This window comes from Triticum aestivum, chromosome 2B (genome assembly GCF_018294505.1).
Source record: "Triticum aestivum cultivar Chinese Spring chromosome 2B, IWGSC CS RefSeq v2.1, whole genome shotgun sequence".
Classification (NCBI taxonomy): domain Eukaryota; kingdom Viridiplantae; phylum Streptophyta; class Magnoliopsida; order Poales; family Poaceae; genus Triticum; species Triticum aestivum.
Window position 1 is genome coordinate 475,248,493 of NC_057798.1, and position 22,246 is coordinate 475,270,738.

Sequence of the window (22,246 nt, forward strand, 5' to 3'; positions counted from 1 at the left end):
ATAGTAGTGAGATCCAAGGTAACGGTCATCTTGCCTGAAATCCCGCTAGGAAGAAGAACGAGTCCATGAAGAAGACGAAGCCACAAAGACGAACCAAGCGTAGACGAACGGATCCTCACGATCGTAACGAAACAGGAACTAGTGAGAAAGAGCACAACCAGAAAGAAGCAAACAACATGGTAAACAAACAACACATGAACAACGCATGATGCAAAACAAGTATGATGCATGTCCGGTTTAATGAGGCATGGCATGGCAAAGTGCAACAAACAATACTACAAATTAAGTGGAGCTCAATATGCAACGAGTTGCATATCGACGAAACACCACATTCGAGTTATTTAGTTCGCTCTCGTGTAGGTACTCAACAATATTAAATGTTGTTAAACATGGCAAGAGGTGAAACAAAAGTAAAGTAACTATTTAGGCAAGTTTAAATGAGACCGGAAACAACAACCAACAATTCCGGAAAATCCTCATATGCAATTTATGAATTTGCTACTGTTCTGCCCTATACACAATTTTAGAGTTTTTAAACAGTAAAACAAAGTGCACCATGTTAATCTATGCATTTTCCACCCCATTTACATATAAAGTTTATTAAAATTGGAGCTACGGTTATTTAGTTATGAAATAAAGCATTTTAGCATGGCATTTAAGCAAATTAACAAACAACAAGTTAAACATTTTAAACATGGATGAAAGTTTAATATTATGAAACTAGATGAAAATCTAAGCATTTTACATGTTTGAATCATTTTAATCCGGTCCACGGTTAATGAGTTATTATATGCATGATGTGCAAGGACTTTTCTGTAAAACAGTAACTCCTGGAAAATTAGGAAACTCGCTGATAGGAAAAAAACAGAAGCAGGCCGAAACTGGAGCTACAGGAACTTTGGAGGCTCACCAGGCCTCATGGGCCGGTTGATGAAGGAGGCCCGACAAGGGGCGCAACTGGGCCTTGGCTGGATCGAACGATGAGGTGGAGAGGCGCGGTCAACGGGCGAGCGGTTGCGCTCTGCTCAAACTTGAGCAGCGCAGGTCTTGGGGAGGACGCTGGCGGCGGCGAGCTTGCGGGCATGCAAAGGGAGGTCAAAGACGGTGGGCCTGCGCTGGATCTGGACGGACACGAAGCAGGGCGGGGCCATCCTGCTCATGCAGGGGTGAAACAGAGGAGGCGAGCGGTGCTCGATGCAGAGCAGGCGTAGGGGACTTGGTGGCCGGCAGCGGGGCTTGTGGTGGCGCAAGATCTGGACGGTGCTTGCCTTATCCGGCGAGGAGGACGTGAATGGATTCCCGGTGGACCGAGGCAGGTCGGGGATGGCAACAGAGGAGCTCCAGGGCAACGGCAACCTCTTGTGATTGCTGACAGAGGCGTGTTCGAAGTAGAGACGATGCAGCAGTCGCAGGGTTCAAAGAGGTCGCGAGGCTCAGGCGGGGATGGACGCCGGCGACGCGGACAAGGTGAAGTCCTCCGGCGGGGAAGCTCCAGGCGGTGGCGCAACAAGATTAGGGACGCGAGCGTCCCTGGCGTCGGGTCCCAGCTAGAGAAGTGAGAGGCGAGAGAGATTAGAGATGTAGAGAGGGAGAGAAGCAGGGGGAGTAAATGAAGAGAAGGCAGGGTGTGGCGACCTGGTGGTTGCCGGCTGCTGCTACTCCGGCGAGGAGGCTCAGGGAGGGTCGGAGACGCGTGGGAACAGAGGTCTCCGGCACGAGAGGCGAGCGAGGCAGGGGGAGCTCGGTGCCAATGGCTTCGAGAATGAAGCAGTGAAGGATGGGCTGTAGGTGGAGCTCGAGGGGAGCTGCTGGTTGGATCGATGGAGGGATTGGGTGGATCTGAAAATGAGGAAGGGATTTTGGATCGGGGAGGATCCTGATGAGAAAGAGACAGGAAGAGTGGCGGCGCTCGGGAGGATCCCTAGAAATAGGGTTTGGTCTAAAATGAACTAGGGGTAGACTATATATATATATATATATATATATATATATATATATATATATATATATATATATATATATATATGGGAAAAGAGAGGAGTTGGATCATCCGATCAAAATCCGATGGTTCAGAAAAGATAGGTTAGGAAAGTCTAAATAAGAAACAAAGATGTTTTAGAGATGTTTGGGAATAATCCAAATCCAATGGTGACGACTGCCCGGGTCGGGTTCGGGGGAGTTTCGGATGCGCGCGCGAGGGGGCTGCGAGCTGTTAAAAGAGGTTAGGTGGTCACGGTCAAGAGGGAAGCGAAAACCCGATTGGTCTCAGAACAGTCAACGAAAGCAAGGGGGGCGCGGCAACTACAAACGGGTGCAAGCTTTATGAAAACATGCAGATGCAATGCGCATGATGCTATGAGATGAGATGCATGACATGAACAAAATGCAAAATAAAATACAAAAACCCAACCATGAAGGAAATATCATGTCGCATCTCCGGAAAAGGCAAGAGTTTGAGTTACGAATATGGAAAGTTGTATCTGGAGCGTTACAACACTCCACCACTACGAGAGGATCTCGTCCCGAGATCTAGGATGGCACCAGAGAGAAACGGAAGAGGAAGAGAAGAGGTAAACTAAGTTGCTTCTTCGACCAATGAGTGAAACCAAAGAACCTTGAGAGGTTGAAAAGTTGAAAGAGAGAACACAACAGAGTTGAACACAATTGAGAGCACTGCGGTAGAGAATAGAAAGAAGGAACACCATGTGAACCTTGGAGGCTGCAAAGCTATGAATGACGAGTACAATGGACAAGAAGGAATTGGAACCACTCAGGTTGAAACGAGATAAACAAGGAACAAGGAAGATCAAATTCGGACAACACTCCGGTTGAAAAGAGATGCAAGACTTTATAAGATGAAAAGAACTTGAAGAGATGACACAACACTCCGGTTAAATGGATAAGCACGAAAAGAACATGATCCTCACAATTCGAGATGATGATTTAAAAAGCAACATCACAATGCCTCCGGAAAAAAGAATAAAAGATAGATCATTGAAATAACAGAATGGAGAAGAAAATGCCAACTTCTGCCACAACTGAGCTTGGAAAGCACCCTTCCAAAAAGGTTACAACGGGGTTGTTGGAAAACCCACAACGAAACGAATAAGCTTATAGTGGGCTTATGGAAAACATCTCGATACTATGAGGTGACAACCGGCCACTAATGGAAACCATTGATTTGATTGGGAGAACCAAAGAGATGAAAAACTTCTTCACCAAGATGGGAAGGAGAAAATTGGATCATTGATAAGCACCACAGATAGCTACATTCCTTAGGGAAGGCTGTAGGTGATATATAACCCAATATAACTCCAACAAAAGATTGATTGGTTGAAAAGATCTCTCGAACAAACAGAAAATGATGGATTTAAATATGTCAGTCTTGAAAACTTATGAATCATGAAACACGAACGAAAATTATCAAGAATGGCATAACACCGCCTCAAAAGATAAGGTAGGAAGAATTGCACTTCGGATGCAAGATGAAGAATGCTTGAACACGTCAAAACAAAACATGTGTTGAGCACCATGTTTAATTTTGAGTATAGCTTGGTGGGTCATAACTTCGAGAGGAATCTTGAAGAACAATTGAAGAATGAAAAGAATCCTTGGCGAACCACCATGTAGAGACTCCATGAAGAACTCCGGTAAGAAAAGGATGATAAAAAGAAAGAGAAGTTGAAAACACAAGGTGAAGCCTTGCAATGATTTAGGTGGAGCTTCACGACAATATAACCGAGAAAACTTGGAACTCCGGAAAAGGAAAAGATGAAGCATCTCGAACCAAAAAATGTGACAAGATGAACAACTCTGGAAAGAACAAACTAGATCACTTGGATGAAACAATAATAAGAATTACGTTATGCGTATCCTTCACCAATTTAAATTGATGACAAGCAACGGATTTGGCATACTATTTATTCTTCTTGAGGGATTAAGGATAGAGATAGCACAAACTTGAGAAGGTATTGATGGAACCACCGATGGGATTTGGAAACAACGAATGAATTGATATGATAACAAAGGAAGTGAAATCTTGAACGAACCACCGTAAAAATTGGAAAAGAGAGTAGCAAGGGCACAATTCACCGGAAAGAATTTGAAAACGAATGAAGATACTCGAAGGGATTTAGATACATGAGAACAAAGAGAACATGAACTGATTAGAGGATATTTGAATGATTCACCGGTAAGATTTGGAGAACGATAGCTACACGCTGAGAATGAAGAATTATGACATGATGGCCTTCGGAGGAAAGAAATGGAAACAACTCATGAAATGCTTCGAATGGTAAGAAAAGAATTGTCACAATCAAAAACAATTAGCGGGGCTACCCGCGCATTTGCGCGGCTAGAATTTTTATTTGTATTTTTTTGCTTTGACACTAGACTTAATTTGGGCTTTTAAAATTATGATGTAATATTCTATAACAAACATAAAGGACATTTGATGTCAAATGTTTTCCTTCGTCCGTGTTTGGTTTTTTCATTTCATGAAAATTATGTATGTTAGATTTACTATAAATCACTCACTAAAATTATGGGATAAAAGATTTAGCAACATGAAAATTGCAGCGGAAGTGTAGTCCGGAAATCTCCCATAATATTATGAGACATGCAAATAGCGCGGCGGTTTTTGAACATCGATAGGAGCCATTTCACAGGTGATTCAAAAACATGCTCTAAATATTGTTATTGTAGTTGCTAGTTTATTAAAGAGGTGTGTAAGTATTTATTTTGGTTATAGAACAAATAAAACGGAACATGCATCTATCTAAAGTTGTGTTTCATGCATACTTAGCTTATATATTGTACACTCTAAAAAAATCCTTTTTTAGATGTAATCTGAGCTTTATTAACGGTCAAAAGTCACAGTTTGTGGAATATGTCTCGGATCATGAGATTGACCTAGCCAGACATGCCTTCTTGGGTCTGAAGAATGTGCATGTTTCGCTAAGCTATGGGCTTACAAAAAAGCTCCTAGATTCTGGACCAAAATATGAATTGCACTTTCACTGTGCTAGTATTATTTACCCCACTAGACATTTTGAAGCCCGAATATTGTAAATGGGCCAACCAAGCGGGTTTATCAGTGCAGCCCTTTAGCACCAGCGCATTTTTCTCTCTTATAAAAAAAGGTAGTACCAGTGGATGCACCATCGCTCGCTACTGGCAGAGTCATACCGCTGCCAACCATATCCTGAGGCAACCATATCTTGCAGTGCAGACCCTTTTTCCGAGCGGTTCAGCGGAGCATGCACAGGTATGGAAATCCCTCATCTTGCCTCCATTTCGCATGCGCTAAATTTCGTTTCAGGTAAGAAATTTATGAGTAGAATCTCCATGTGACAACCATGCTCAAGAGTGAGTAAAGAAGATATTAAAATCTCCATGCTGCAGCCACTTTTTCATAGAGCTAGAGATTGGGATTTGGGGAATATTATTAGAGGGATTAGATTTGAGGATCACGTCTTCTAAAAATCTGTACTATGAGAGAGGTGAGGGTAGATTCAATAAATTTTAAAATCTTTTTCAAGTGGAATCAATGGATGATTACATGGTGCAGGCTATCCATTATCCATTGCTAATCGCTAAAAATATATAAACATGATCTGATATGTATTATTTGCTCTCAACATTTTCTCAAGTTATGAAAATTTTAATGTAGAAAAAATCTTTATAAATACTCCCTCTGTCCCAAAATATAAAAATGTTTTTAACACTACACAAGTGTCAAAAACGTTCTTATATTATGGGACAGAGGGAGTACTAAAGATTAATTTCATGGTTACAGATTTGATAATGGAAAATGGAATATTTTGTTGAAAGATTAAAGATTCATATATGTTGGTACGTACACGTACATTTTGTTGGTTGAGTCCTCTTTCATTTTGTTGGTACACGTACATTTTGTTGGTTGAGTAGGCTACGCATCAGATTTGATCGAGTAAGCCGACGTCGCCTCTTGAGCTCCCTCCTCCACCAACGGGCTGGGATCCCTCGTGCACCACCAATCCAGGCTCCCTAGCCGGCGCTCCTCCACGCCCACGCCAGGTGACATGCCGCCCGCCGCCGTTCGAGCTCCCTTACCGGTGCTCCTCCATGCCCACGCCGGGGGACACGCCGTCCGCCACCTATCGAGAGGAAGAAGGGGAGAGTAGAGCACCTGCGCTGCGAGCCGCAATGGGAACTGCGTTTCTCCATCTCTCTCCCCTCAAATGGCGGCACCGCTCCCAATCTTCCCGGCGTGCATGTTTGCCCTTCAACTCTGCTGCCTTAGTTTCAGCAAGCTATCCGTCTGACCCAAATACATTTTGTGTGAACTTAGTTCTAGAAATTTGACCAATATTAATGCTATGCACCCAGAGAAAATATTAATTTTGGTCGGATTGGTTGAGTGTTAGTAAAAAAAATGAATCATTGGTTGAGGGTTAGTCATAAGTAAAATCAATTAAGCTCTTGGTCTATGAGTTACCATGATACACTTGTTCATGATAAAATAATATATGCCCTGGAGAATAGCTCAATCCATCTTTAGGACATTTTAATTCAAAAGGGACTGAATGTATTAAGCATTCTTTCAGCCTCTTCATCAAAAAAAGTGCAACTTGTAGTACTAGTTTAATCACTAATTTGGAGGCAAATGCAGTCCCAAGAATCACATTTAATTAGTCCAACACAAAAATAGAGTAGGCCAATGCCTTTCTTAGAGAGACAAATACAGGAGATACGGGGAATTGGAAACTATTCGTGAGAGAGATTTGATTATTAGAGTGTGAGAGATTCGTAATGCCTATTTGGGCGTAACTAATTGGTGAGCTTTCTCTAGAATGATAAAAGATTTGGATTTTGATATTATTCGTTAATAGATTTTTATTGCTGTGGATCGTGGCTTTGTAGGTGGAATCCATTGGCGATTTCATTATTCCTTCTGCTGCAATATTTGGCGTGTTAAAAAAATTGAAGGATAAATAACTAATTAAAAAATTAATATTTTGTGGAAAGGTCAAACATATATATCTATGGATTAATAACTTTTTTAAATATTAAGACGTTGACCAAGTACATGTGTTGTTGATAATGTATGGTAAGGTCGTCTGTGACTATATAATCATACATGAATTGTCTAGGGAGAATTATAGTTTTCTAGACTTGATCAACTGCACAGTCAATTAAAATATCTCTTTGTAAACAATATTCTTTGCAACATCTTCAGTTGGACATTCTTCGTCATCGATCAGCACCTTCAGTCCTTCCTTGTTTGTCACTCTTGATAGTGCCACATATAGTTGTCCATGGCAGAACACTTGCTTAGGCAAATATATGCCTACCGTGTTGAAGGACTGACCTTGGCTCTTGTTTATTGTCATTGCAAAGCAGACTGATAATGGATATTGCCTTCTTTTCAGCACAAATGGCCATTTTGAGTCGCTTGGTGACATGATGATTCGAGGTATGTATACCTTATCGCCGACGTGTGTTCCTGTGATTATTTGTGTCTCGATGTATTTGTTTCCAAGTTGTGTAATTGTCATTCTTGTACCATTGCATAAACCTGCTGCTTGGTTGATGTTGCGTAGGACCATTACCGGCAAACCCACCTTCAGTTTTAACTTATGGTCTGGGATTCCTGGGACGTCAAGGTGTTGAGGAACTCAGTAGGTTCCATGTTCATCATGATGTTGGTGTTTGTCGTAGCCTTGCACACTGTGTCCAGGCTTAGGAATGTCACCTCTTCACCTTGTATTTGGGTCATTTATTTCCCTGACTGTATCCTTTCTTGGACATAGTATTGCTCTTTCTTCTAGGTAATCCCGCTCACGGTATTTTTGCAGCAAGTTTGGGTATATGCTTTTGATGATTTGTTCTTTACGATTTTATCCTTTCTCTAGCAGTAGGTCCTTTGGTATTTTTATCCAATCCTCTCCTTCATCTGATGTTGTTTTCCCATCGCCAAACTGTAGTATCCACTCTGCAAATTCAGCGACTTCTTGCTTTTGTATTGGATCATCTGACAAATACTTCAGCCGCGTGTTTTGTGTTAACTCAAATATTTCAAAGTGTTTCCACAGATATGACCTTTTGATTGAAGCATTAACTATCTGCTCTCTCCTTCCTTTCGTTATAACTGGCAGGATTTGTCTGAAGTCGCCTCCTAGTATAACTGTCATTCCACCAGATGGATTTTCATCGTTGTTTTCATTAGTGAATCTGAGAATATCTCTAAGGCTTTTGTCTAGTGCCTCAAAGCAGTGTTTGTTTGCCATAGGAGCTTCATCCTACAATATAAGTGAGGTCTTCTTTAGCAGTTCACGCAAATGCGAGGCTTGTTTTATTTCACACGTTGATTCTTCAATGATATTAAGTGGAATACGGAACCTTTAGTGTGTTGTTCTTCCACCTTGGAGAAGCAACGCTGCAATGCCACATGATGCTACCGCAAGCACTATCTTCCCCTCTGATCTTACCTTTGTCGTTATTGCTTTCCATAGATAGGTTTTTCATGTGCCACCGTTGCCTTCGACAAATATCTGCTTTTCGAGCCCATTGTCGACTAACTCCATTATTGCATCATAGGCTTTTTTCTGGTCTTGGTTAAGATTGTTTAGTATCATTTTGTGTTCATCCTTGAGTTTGTCCATGTCATAGTTGACCTCTTCGTTTATTAGTCTGTTCCCAAGTTCGTCTAGCTCTGTGGCATTTGGTAGTTCTATGTCTGGATAGTCCTTTAGTGACTTTTCTACTTGCCTCATCAGTTTTTCTATCTCAATTAGACCATACGCTTTCTTCTATGTGTTGGTGAGCTGAAGTACTGGAAAGTTAGAACAGTCCTTCTTTTGTATTGCATATCTTCACATAGCGCCTCCCTTGTTGAATCCCACAATACCTTTGGGTTTGTGAATTTGCAATGGGATAATATGGTGGTGAATAACTGACGCAGTTGTGTTCCGGATGCCCAACTTGATGCTTCATTGATACAGTCAATCCACTTAGTGTCATCATCGAGAAATCCGAGGGCTTGGCATGCTGATTTGTATGTTGGGTGAGTGACTCCATCAATGGTTCTAATGTCCTCAAATGATGTGCATCCTTTCTTGGTGTTTAGAAGCATCCTCATATGATATTTCTCGCCACTTGCGGGATGTGCATAGTAGATTCTTCCAATTGCATAGTCCCTTTTTTGCTCCAGCCAACATTTTGTTTTGCTTTTCCATACAAACTTTGTAGGGATTCTGCGTAAGTCAATTCTTTTCCTAGCTCGTATATTTTATTTGCCTCCATCCACTGAGTGAACTTGGTAATTTTAGATCCTTCTCTTGTTACTATCTTTTCAAGATCAGTGGAGTCTGGAAAAATGACTTGTTGCTCATTTTCAAGATGGAAAGGTAGCCTCTTAACTGCTGGATCACGATACTGAAGATCAAACTGAAATATCCTCCAGCATGCTTCTGATGTTGATATGTATCTCATCTCTAGGTATTTCTTGATCTCGTCAGTTTCGTTTGCCGCACCCCTTTCCTTCAGCAAGGCTGTGACATGGTCGTCATCTTTATGGATATACTTAAATAGGTACTTGATTGATCTGGACCTATTGCACCACTCGACATTTATATGAGCTTGAAATTTGACCAGAAGATTCTGGTTGTATGGCACAACAAATCTGTTGTCGAGCATTACCCCTCCCGTTTTGATCTGCCTTCTGTCATCCCTCCTTTTATATACTGGAAATCTGTCCTCGTCAATGGTAGTACTGGCATTGTATCTTTTTGGGAAATGCTTGGTGCATCTATGGTCCACCATGCATGGTGAGTTTTTCTTAGCCTCTCCGCACGGGCCATGCATCATGAAGTTCTCAACAGCTTCAAATGCCTCCGGATCCCATCCTTGTTTGGGATCTCAACGCTTATTATTTTGTCGATTTGCGATGGTCCTGGGTACTTTTCTTTGTCCTTCAAAAATATTAGTATGTGGGCATGAGCGAGTCCTCTCTTCTGGAATTCTATTGCGTAGATGAGTGCAGTTGATTAATAGTTTGCCAGATTTAGCTAAAGTTGGAATGCATGTTACTAAAGAGCTAGAATTTGACGGAGTATAAGATGATGCATGTTACTAAAGAGCAAGTCTGACGGACTATAAGATGATGCATGAAAGAGTAAAGATTGATAGTCAATGGGACTTACTTGCAACTGTTTCTCCAAAGTATTTCTTTTCTTTTATGTCTCTCATTAGCTCCTTTAGTTTGATCATAAATACTCTGTCCACAATATCTGGCCGATCGGCTGGTTTTTGGCCACCACCCGCTTCATCTAGCATGTATTGGATCTCAGGCCACTTTGCATTGCATGTGAATGTTATAAATAGGTCTGGGTATCCAGCCCAACGACATATTGCAAAGGCATCTTGCAGATATTGTGCCTTGTTTCTTCTACCACCTGTAAAAGATGAAGGCACAATTATCCTCTTTCCAACTTGCTCTGTTCTTGTGTCCCCTCGCTCAATCGCATCCTGCAATCCACTGTAAAGTTCAGTTTGTAGCTTTCCTTGATTGTGTCGGATCCAATTTAGTCTATTTTGCTCGATACATGTGTATACATCCACCCAAAATTGCAGCGACAGATGCCCAGACTTAAGCAGTAACATTCCTTGATCAGGACGTTGCTGTAGGTAGAATGCATAGTAGTCCAACAACGTTACGTATTTCCTGCTGTTTGTAGCTCCCTTTGTTTTCTTGTAGGGTATCTCAAGTTTAAAACCATCTTCTCCGTATGGAAACAACAACGGATATTGCATGGACATGAATTTCGGGTGGATCTCTGATATCCATTGCGGCTCCATATTTTTGTACTCAACAACAATGTCATGTCCTTCACTCTCTCTGGTTGGATCTCTTACTACCAATGCTGCAACTTCAGATGCAGGTGGAAGGTTGTGTGTTTCGTTCCTTTTGCCTAGTATCCGAAGTGTGTAATCATGGTAGTCTCCTTCTTGGAATCTATCTCTTGCCATTCTGAATGTTTTTGCGAGGATGTTGTTGTCGTCAAGCATTATTTTCAGTTTTTTGACAATGTTGGGGCCCACTGTTGATTTATTAGCATTGCATCTTGACGCACTTATCCTGTTTCCACCTCATTTTCGGTATTATAGATGTATAGCTGTGCGAACCGAGGTTTGTCTGTACCTTGAGGCAAAAGAGTTCCGATATGGTGGTAGTTCTATCCATGCAAACGAAAAACATAAGGTCCTTTGCGAGTATTTATTTCCTTGTCCACAACTCCTCCCATCGATGTGAATGAGAACATTGAGTTGTATGACCTTATACTTTCTTTGAAGTTTACCGAATCCTGCCCTTCACTTCTTAGGAGGTTTCTGGGGTATGGTGGAGGTTCTCTTAGTGGCGGCAGATCGATTTTCCCCTGTTTGCAGCATATTCCAAAAGAGGGTGCTGTAGTTCCTTTGTTTGAACTTAATCTTTCCTCACACCATAGCAATGCTTTGCAATATTGGCATTTGTATATTGGCCTTCCGAAGTTCCATGGCTTTCTATTAGCACTTGTCAAGGTTCTGGTTCTGTTGTTGTCTCCAACATTGACTCTAATGTTGTTTCTGTTGGTATCGCTTCTTGCGCGCTTCAATTCCTTATCTTCTTCAGCATTAGCCTTTCTGAATCGTTTAGGATCCTCTGTGTTTGTGTTTGTGTTTCTTCTTCCCTCTCCAGTCCTTGTCCGCTTTGTACTCCTTGAGTTTAGAGGTTGTTCTTTCTTTCTTTTTGTATGGTGAGCTGCTGGAGGTGACATATGTTGGACTCTCATACCTGCAAATGTGATTTCGTCAATGCGTATAGAGTTTTCTTAACATAGTATCATGTAATATGATTTATGTTGTACTTAATGATGTTTTGCTGTTGCAGATATGCAAGTGCATTTGGAGATATAAGGGACTACTAATGAAGATGTCACATACAGTACAGTTGGAGATCAATGTTATTTATCTGGTAGGGCGCTATAAATAAAAAATTGTTCAACCATGTTGCTCTTTTTGTAGCTTTCACATCACTATCATGGTAGTATCAGGATGCATGAAAAAAGTGATTTATAGTTTAGTATCAGAAGAGTTTTGAGATAGAATATTAGAAGCAAGGTTGAGCTGATATCAAAATGCAGGGGAAAACTTGAAGAATTGCATGTGGATATTACCCAAGGTTGATGGTGCCGATGCCGTGTCTTCAGTTTGTTGGGCGTTTCTTTGTGCCTTCGATCGTTTCGGCATCGCGGGCGTATATTGGATGCAAGTTGCTGGAGTTGTTACCATGCCTTCAATTTGTCGGCCGTCTCGTCCCTTTGATTGTCCTGATATCTTGAATAAGGATCTATTGAGAAAGTGCATCATGGGTCATTTAGAAATGTTTGTCTTGTAAAAATATAGTTGAAATTATGTGATATAAGCAGAAGGGATGAGTGTGTGACCATACCTCTTATTTGTTTTCTGAGACTGATCTAGCAATTTGTATCTTCACGTAGGGATTTGTATTATTTAAATTACCTGAGAGCAGAGGTTCTATGAGAATATGTTAGCTTGTAATAAGGATGTCAAAATAATATGCTTATTAAAAAGAGGAAATACATAATACCCTGAAGCCTTTTCCTGTTTATTAGTCTGATGAGTTGCTTCGAATTCGAGAAGACGCATCAGTTGGCGATGAGGCTAATTGTGCTAGTACCACGTGATGTGATGCACTTTATATAATGGTATGGCTAGATGTTTTCCTAGGGTGTACAATTAGGAATCATGTAGTGAGTCGAAATCGTATTGTACAATACGGATTGTTTTTAAAGGAAATTTAGCTGGATATAAACAATAGTTAGGCGTGCACCAGCAATTTTTTATTGGCGGGCTATCCCAATTTGGGCTTGGCTGTTAAAAAGCGGTCTAGACTTCAAATAAAAAACAGTGATAAATAAACTATATTTTATCCGCACTTCAACTCCCATGCTGCAGTGCTCTGAAAACAAAGAAATCACCCCCTTCACTGCTTATTATCTTCTCATCCGGCCAAAGATCCAATCCCCCTTCAGACTTCATACCAATGTACTGTTCCTCTTCCACACAGAGCAAATCACTTCAGATTAGCTTTCGGCGACCTGCTGGGCTATGATTCTCGCTGGATCTGCTCAATATCTTGCGCCAAGGAGGGCACGCGGTGGCGCTGTCGCACGGAGATGCCGGCACAGGCGAGTTGCCGCGAGGTCAACCAAGTAGCCGTCGACCTGCGTGGATTAGCGCGGCGTGACAAACACTAAGGAGTGGAAGCTGGGTGCATTAGTGCCGCAAGTAGCAACGCAGGTTTGGCCTTCAACCTTTTTTAGAATTGTTTGGCCTTCAACTATGTTGCCTAGTCTAGGACCTATTTCAGCTAGGTATGTGTCTGGCCCAAATACATTTTGTGTGAAAAAAATAATTTTGGCCGGATTGGTTGAGGGTCAGTGAGAAAAATAAATTAAGCTTTTGTTCTGCGAGTAACTATCATACGCTTGTTCCTGATAGTATATACGCCCTGGAGAAAAGCACAATCCATCTTTTGTTCGCTTTAAATTTCATTGTGGTATCACATGGATCATTTCGCAGTAAAGCTATGATTTTGATTATTTTATTTTGTTCATAGTATTAAAATGGAGTTCCAACTCAATCTTTTCATATATTGTCGAGCATTTGTTCTCATATATTCTAGGCCAAATGTATACAAATATTGTTTTATCAAACGTAGGCACATCAGAGCTTACTTTTGAATCATTTAAAAACAAAATGACATATTGTTCATACATATTGACCATACATAAGAACACGCTAAATATTTCCATTTTCTGATACATTAAAATAATAAATATGTTGTATTTGCAAATTTCACTAAGTAAACAACTTTTACTCCTTTGTTATGAGGATATACTCAGGCTTATTTCTGTGGGTAAACTACTATCCCAAAAATTTTGTGGAAAAGGTCCTTCCTCTCTTAAGTCTTGTTTGGCGTACTTGATCTTCCAGTTGACGACTTGAGTCCTCCAATTCAGTACCTTTGGTCTTGATGTTGTTTGACTTTTTAGTCAAACTTCGTGTCATCCTTGTGGCTGTGTTGATGATACTTTTTATGTTCCGCGTTATGAACATCTGAGCTTTCATGTTCAACTTTTTTATTTTTGCTTTTTCCATGAACACTTCTGGTACTTTTGGGCACTGCTTTTTCTGAGTTTTTTTCAGATCTACTATTTTCATTTTCTTCATCTTTTGAGTCTGATAATACAACGGATCTTCGCCTCCTTTTCTGATGTACTATACTTCCATTGCTTTTATCTTCTGGCTCCTCTTTCACAGGGACCAACTCACATATGTTTTTGCTAAGTTCACACTTGTTGATTCATACCTGCAAAAATCACATAAATGGAGGATTAAGAGATGAATTTATGCAAATAAAAGTTTGTACGGTGAAGTAGTCAATCACCTTTTTAACTGGCTCATTCATTTTCTTTGTTTCTTGTTTTAACATGTTGTCCACTTCACCATCCATCAAATCCTGTTGAGCACAATGGATCAAGAATTGTAAATGCCTGCTTCAATAGTTCCATATAAAAGAGTATAACACTTGGTGTTTAAATAGATTTGATAGTTTAATAGAACATTACCTCTTCAGCTTTATCCTCTAAGTATCACTTCTCAAGCTTCTCATCAGGCACAAATATTTTCTTCACTGCATAGTTCTGCATGCCTAGAGTGAGGTTCTTATTGTTGAGTCTGAATCGAGAGATAAGTCTTCGTCCACATAATTCTTGTATAATCTTTGGGACGTCTTCAGATTTTCCATCTAAGGAATCCAACAGGAATGAGACTGATGTATTGAGCATTCTTTCAGCCTCTTCATCAAATAAAGTGCAACTTGTAGTAGCACTATGATCACTAATTTAAAGCCGAATACGATACCTAGAATCACATTTCGTTAGTGTAACGCAAATGTGATAGTAAATAATGGTGGTCAAATCAAGAGACTATGCTTACCTTGGTGTTAAACCTTCTGGATACGTATCACAATTCTTGCAACAATAATTATGTGATTCTTTCATAGCAATTCTGTTGCAAACATCACATGAAATGTACCACCATTGAATATTTTCTTTTAACCGATCAATTGTAGCTATTTTTGTGAACACAAAGTCCTGATAGTTGATGAAGAAAATATAGCTCTTTAGATAATATGCAGTCACTCATACAAATATGTCAAATATATCTGTAGGTATTGGAGGCTTCTATAATATCGTATCTTAGAAGAGTTCTGATTCATTACCTCATCTGTTGGGTTGTCATGCCTAATTTCAGTAAGTTCTTTTAAGGTTATCCTTCTGTAAAACATTTGATCTTCTAGTGTCCCTTGAGTACTTTTATCTATATCCATCATTTTTGGTAAAGTTTCTTCGGTGGAGTGGCTACAAATAAAATTTAGTAAATGAAGATATATTATGAACTTCTATATGACCAGAACCTACAAATTGTGCTTAATACCTGCCACGAAGTTCCCAGGTCTCAGGTATATCAAGATTGGTATATAATCTTGTGGTGCTAGTTGACTTTAGGCACAAACTTATTTAATGAACAATAAATCTGTTAGATTTATTATTTTGGTATGAAAAAAGACATGTATACATATTCAACTTACCATTGAATTTTTGCACCATTGTTGAGGTAACAATAATAATTGTTTGATTGCCAATTACATCCTCACTTAAATGATGAGCTAATCTTCCCCATAATGATACTCTGATTCTATCGCCCCTCAATAATTCATTCCAAAGAAATTAATGATAATAATAATAATATAAGTGGAACAAAACAGTCTCTACCCTTAGTGAAAAGTTGACGCATGGATATACACTTACTCTGGCATTAGAATTTCAATCTCATGTATATCTGAAGGTGTTTTCTTCTTTGTTATCCTTGATTCTATTGGCTTAATCTTGGTAAGTAACCCAATGACATCTGCAAATTAGAAGATTAAAGATTTAAAAAATTAGAAAGTTATTCATTTGTAGTCTTTTAATACAAATACTAACAAATGACTTCAAATTTATATTGACCACTTGGAAGTAAGAATATGACTATCAACATACCTGAGCATTGTTTGTCTTTTTCTAGCCGTTCCTGTAGGGTATCTTTGCTAGCAAACTCAAAGTAGTAATCTGGAAAATTATCTGATGAACCTTCCATCTCCTTTAATTTTGTATTGTATGAAAAAATACATTTAATTTCATTGCTGACTGGCCGATATTTTGTCGAATCTACAACTTTAAAATTGCTAACAACATATATAGAACCCTAGTTGATCTTTGCTCTGTAAGTGTCAATTAGATTCTTTCAGATAATAGCATGAACTGTATGGCCCTTCAAAATTTAATGAAAGAAAAATATTAGTAATAATTTTAACAATAAAACAATCCCATTGTTAATTATGTGAAGAAAATACCTGCTCATCCATCAAGATCATATCGATGCTCATAAGTTCATCAGTCGAATGATTGATCGAGTCCCACATTCTCATTACTTTGGCTTTATTATTCCATGTTTGCCCCCTTGTGGTTAACTCACTCAACTTCGTGTACGCCATAGAGATTTTGCCTTCAAAATAGTTTTAAAAGAAGTGGTTCATATGATATAATGCAATAATGAAATTTGGTTAGAAATAAGTGTTCTCACTAATGGTTAATGAAAAGGAAACCATGGTGTTCATAAGGAGGTTGCAAAGACATGCAGGGATGGGAAGACGTAAATATACCTCAAGATTTAAGCTATATATTACCCAAAGTTGATGTTTCTGTCGTTTCTTCTTCCGTCCTTCGATTTGCTGGGCGTCCTGTCGTATGTCGCCCCTTCAATTTGTGTTGCGTGAACTTGCTGGTGTAACCGATCGTTCTTGGCGTGTGTTGATATGTTGTTGTGTTGATCTCCCTTCAATCTTGGTAAACGTGGTGTTGGGTGTTCTGGCGTCTGCTAATCCGTGGGTGTTCTGGGGTGTTTGCCCCAACCTTTATATTAGTCCAAAGGAGTTTGAATTGTGTATGGATAACTGTTCGTTGTAAATTATTCTGTGCAATAGTATACGACCGTGTCCTTGTGCCTAGCCTAATATCAATCTGTTTCAGAGTCCTTCACATGCAAGAGTGTACATTTGTGTGCACTTGCCTAATATTACATGCAATAGTATACGATCCATTTCAGTTTCCTTCACGTGCAATAGTATGAGTCCGTTTTCCTTCATGTGCAATAGTATGCGTCCGTGTGCACTTGCCTAAGATCAATCTGGTTTAGATCTTAACCGTCCGTACATCTTATCTTTTACAGCGTTAAATCACCACTATCTATTTTCTATCGTTTTAAGTATATAATAGATTGCGATCACGATGAACAAGATGCATAGGATAGAACTTCTGGTGAAATTCCAACTTCAATTGTTTATAATTCCAAGATCTCGTATCATCACATAGCCTATACCATGTCAATGCATCTCCCTTCAAAGATAAAGGGAAGACCTTCTTTTTGACAACATCATTGGGAATACCTGCAAGATTAAATAATCCACAAACTTCATCCACAAAGATAAGGTGTAAATCGAGATGCAATGTTCCATCTCCTGCAAAGGGATTAGCTAGCAGTTTCTCTATCATACCCGAAGGAATCTCAAAGTAAATATTTTTAGTAGGTTCAGTAGGTTGAGGAGCAACTCTTTGCTCTTCTGGTCGGGGTGAAGATACCCCGAACAAGCCCCTCAAATGATTAGTTTCCATAGTAACAAGTGACAAAAAAAATTAGCACACTATATAAATGTTTTCTTACCAAGTTCCACTCACCGAAAGCGCTACGCTCCCCGGCAACGGTGCCAGAAAAGAGTCTTGATGACCCACAAGTATAGGGGATCTATCATAGTCTTTTCGATAAGTAAAAGTGTCAAATCCAACGAGGAGCAGAAGGAAATGACAAGCGGTTTTCAGTAAGGTTTTCTCTGCAAGCACTGAAATTGTAGGTAAAAGATAGTTTTGTAATAAGATAAATTGTAACGAGTAACAAGCAATGAAAATAAATAAAGTACAACAAGATGGCCCAATCCTTTTTGTAGCAAAGGACAAGCCTGGACAATCTATTATTTAATTAAAACGATAAGCAAACAAGCCACCACGTGCGTCCACATAGATTAAATTATCTTGATCCTTGATTTTATGTATTGACGGCTGAGATTAAAATATGAAAGCGTTACGTAAGAATATAATACGTGTACATATAGCAGAACATGCCACGTTGAAGTACTGCACATAGGTTCCAAAAAAATATAGTAGAAAAAGAACTTCCCATCGATGGATCAATGATAAGCGAAAAAAATATTACTCTAACCTAAACAAATAAGGAGCCTATTATTAACAAAAAAAGGACAACCACCTCACGTGAGGAAACTTTCAGATCAGGAACAAATACATGCAAATAAAACAAGTCTGATTTGCACACGGTGCATAAGTCTGATTTGCACATGGTGTTGGCATCTGATTTGCTGCCGGTCTCAGTCACCACAATCCAAGACACCTCAAAGTATATAAATAAGTACACACGGACGCACAAGTACCCACCAAACAATTACCCAACGACCACGACGACTTGAACACATCACACGCGACTCAACGTCCAAACGAAAAAGCCACCTCCAGCCGCTTAACTCGACGCCCTACATAGTCACGCGAAAGCACGCTCAACGCCCGACGAAGTGACGCCTGCTCCAATCTAAGTCGAAAGAATTGACGCCAAAGCAAATCTAGCCTGAATCATCAGATTTGGTAATTGTTATTTCACAAGCTTACTTTTGATGGATAGAATCTTCATAAATACTATATCAATTGATAAATTGTTCCCTGTTAGTTTTGAAGATATAATAATATGGCATACAAGAAGTTGAGCAACTTAACTACAAGGGGACAGAATTGGAATATTCAAGTGAAAGTAATGAGAATGTGGGATTCAGTGAATCCTACGACCGATGAGCTTATTAGCCTAGATATGATACTAATGGATGAGCAGGTCTGCTTTCTAATATATTAAATTAGAATTTTTCTGTCGGATGAAGCAACTTACTGACCCTATTTGATTCTTTTAACAGGGTGAAACAATCCATGCTACTATCTGGAAGAATCTTATAGACACTTTTAGATCAAAGATCAATGAAAAGTCTATTTATGCATTCAGCAATTTTAAGGTCGTGGAATCCACAAAATATAGGCCAGTGAGCAACGAAATTAAAATATATTTTGCATACAATACAAAGGTAAAGGAAATAAAAGGATCTTCGGAAGTTTTCCCGGAATATGGCTTCGAGTTTGCTACCATGGACACACTAGAAGAAAGGGCGGAAAAAGATACACAATGCTCAGGTATGTTTATGGATGTAATTACGACATCCAAATAATGGATATTTCTAATTTTTATAACACTATAATCTCCAAATATGCAGATGTCATTGGACTACTAACTCAAATGAAGCCAGTGGAGACAAGAATAACAAAAAGGAACCCACAACCTTCATATATCCGCGACATTGAAATCCTAATGCCTGAGTAAGTGCATATGCATGTCTCAAATTTAACTAAACCTCCCCCATGTGGTTAGCACTAACTTTTTAGATTATTTTCTTTAGGGGTGATAAAATCAGAATCACGTTGTGGGGAAAGTTTTCTTATTTTTTGACCGAGGATGTAATCGGCAGCCAAACTGACCTTATTATCACATCAACGATGGTGCAGAGATTCAATGGTAAGTGCATAAATCTTACATGCTATTCTTATCATTTACAAATTCTAACTGAATGATTAAATAGGTTTGTGCCTAAAGTCAACGAGTGCCACAATGATATATATAGATCTGGATATACCAGAAACACAAGAACTTCTTGATAGGTATGAAACACCACCGATTTATATTTTTTTGACTCATAATTACTAAGTCAGGTTGATTAAAGGTTGTATATTCTTATTTACTTCATACATGTGTAGGAACTCAGCCGAAGAAACCTTACCAAAGATGGGCAGTATAGATAGAAGTAATCAAGGAACACTAGAAGAACAAATGTTTTATAGGAGGAGAACATTAGAAGAACTTACTACAATGAGGCGGGGAAACCAGCCAGACCAGGTAACGCATCAAAATTCCAATAAATGATATCATCAATCTCCGTGATATGCGATAAGACCTGCATGGACAATTCATTTAATATTAGTTACAATGAAACCATATTGTGCTTATATATGCCTCTTAATCCCACACCCCACCCAAATGCTAATGTTTTTTTTAGGATTTTGTGTTCACCGTCATAGCTACAGTGGATCGTGTGATAAGTGCCACAAATTAGCTACCAAGGAAACCGACAATTATTATTGCAAGAGTTGTGGTATATATCCAGAAAAGGTCACACCACGGTAAGCATATTATATTACTAAAATATTATAAAAATGTTATATTATATTTACTCTCCATTAACATGAATCATGTGTTAGGTACCGTGTTCGACTCCAAATTAGTGACCATACATCTACTACAAGTTGCACTTTATTTGATGAGGAGGTTGCAAGATTGCTTAATACATCTGCATCTAATCCGCTGGACACACAGGATGGGAAATCGGAAGAAGCGCCAAAGATTATTCAACAATTATGTGGAAAAAGACTCATATTTAGATTCAAGCTCAATGATAATAATCTCACATTTGGCACACAAAACTATGTCGTAAAAAGAACATTTGTGCCTGATGATAGGCTTGAGATGCTCTATTTGGACAATAAAGCTGAGGAGGTAAAACTGCATTAACTTTTTACCATTTTCAGAATTCCTTAACTAATTCATCTTATATATGTTTCACATGAATTGATGGATGATGAGGTGGACACTGTGTTAATGAATAAGCAAAACATGCCAGATAGAAAGGTGATTGTTTTTTTAACAATGTACACACTTCAGATTTTAGAGATGTGTCTAATTTTCAAAATGTTTATCTTTGCAGTCACAGAATAATAAAGTTTCATCTGGCAAACTTTCATGTGAACTGGTGCCTGTGAAAGAGGAGCCACATGACAGCAATGGGACTGCATTAAATAAAGATAAGCGTCAAGAGAAAATACCATCGTCATCACGTGAGCTCCGCAGTGGCACTAAAAGGATACTGAGATCTGTTGTAATATCAGATGAGTCAGAAGATGAATGCACTGAGACAAATATGCCTGAAAAAAAGGAAAAAGGTGTTTGCGGGAACAAGAAACATGTTAAAGCAAAAGCCAAAACTACAGTGCTTGAAGATGAAGATGAAGTACCGAAATCAAAGGCCAGCAGAAAAAGGATGTGATCCAGATAATTAGTGGATCAGTAGATTATGAAATAAATAGTGCGACAATCTATTTGTATCGACCAAGATAAGTAATAGTATTTGACTGACATCAACCATGATAAGAAGGATACTTATTAGATTCAGGGTGTGGACGTTACCAATGTTCTTAGTTTAAAATAGATTGATAACTTTCTTCATGTAGTTTCCTTTATGCACATGCTATTTTAGGAAAATCTTTACGAGGCCAACGCAATAGACATGAACATACTACAAGACCAGACTTTCACACATTATGATTTACTTCACAATTTGAAGAAACTATACTTTAGCAAACCTATATAACACCAGCACAATAGAAAGGAACATACTTTGCTTCATCAGTAACTTAATAGCATGACTGGATATAAGCAAATCAATGGCGTCTTGCTGGCATAAGTGAGCTACTCAACAAACCTATAACAATATTTATATCCAAGGTGACAGATTAGCACACAGAAGACAAGGACTTTGCAGTTTAAGAAAATAATTGACACATATGAACCAACTTGCGGTTCATAAGGCCTTTATTAAGAGAAAAGGCATAATTTCTTGCAAAGAAAAAATTAAAAATACATGGAGTACAATACTGCCATGGATAAAGTACAAGAAATAATTTTCAGTTGACACTTACAGTTAGTAGTAGCCTGACTGCAAGAACAATGAGTTAGTATTGGCCTGACAACAAGAACAACGAGGAGGCCAGCATCTCATGGTTGTCAGCTGCTAATTGTATTCTTTCGATGTCAGATCTAATAACTCACTCAGCAGTTGACTCGGTGATTTCCCTCGCAGCCTCCTCCACTGGGCCAAACTACA

At 39.1% G+C, this 22,246-nt stretch overlaps 1 protein-coding gene and 3 long non-coding RNA genes across 4 annotated transcripts; all 4 read left to right on the forward strand.

Moving 5' to 3' along the window:
- The first annotated feature begins 5,137 nt into the window (after positions 1-5,137).
- On the forward strand, positions 5,138-12,628 carry LOC123045542 (uncharacterized). The gene is made up of 4 exons (XR_006421480.1): positions 5,138-5,266; positions 7,413-7,456; positions 11,912-11,995; positions 12,165-12,628. It is a non-coding gene; the product is annotated as an uncharacterized lncRNA (long non-coding RNA).
- A 282-nt stretch (positions 12,629-12,910) lies between these two features.
- LOC123041424 (uncharacterized) lies at positions 12,911-15,456 on the forward strand. The gene is made up of 2 exons (XR_006418518.1): positions 12,911-13,344; positions 15,281-15,456. It is a non-coding gene; the product is annotated as an uncharacterized lncRNA (long non-coding RNA).
- A 3,734-nt stretch (positions 15,457-19,190) lies between these two features.
- Positions 19,191-19,883, forward strand: LOC123039258 (uncharacterized). The gene is made up of 3 exons (XM_044462495.1): positions 19,191-19,448; positions 19,529-19,631; positions 19,712-19,883. Exons 1-3 carry the CDS (start codon positions 19,403-19,405, stop codon positions 19,881-19,883), a joined length of 321 nt encoding a protein of 106 aa, XP_044318430.1. The 5' UTR covers positions 19,191-19,402.
- A 482-nt stretch (positions 19,884-20,365) lies between these two features.
- On the forward strand, positions 20,366-21,667 carry LOC123041425 (uncharacterized). The gene is made up of 3 exons (XR_006418519.1): positions 20,366-20,489; positions 20,568-20,994; positions 21,071-21,667. It is a non-coding gene; the product is annotated as an uncharacterized lncRNA (long non-coding RNA).
- The last annotated feature ends 579 nt before the right edge of the window (positions 21,668-22,246 follow it).

Bases quoted from the DNA above. Each gene is read 5' to 3' on its own strand.
- LOC123039258 (XM_044462495.1), top strand. From the start codon at position 19,403: ATGGACACACTAGAAGAAAGGGCGGAAAAAGATACACAATGCTCAG. The intron at 19,449-19,528 runs GTATGTTTATGG...CCAAATATGCAG, and splicing joins AAAAGATACACAATGCTCAG to ATGTCATTGGACTACTAACT. The intron at 19,632-19,711 runs GTAAGTGCATAT...TATTTTCTTTAG, and splicing joins ATTGAAATCCTAATGCCTGA to GGGTGATAAAATCAGAATCA.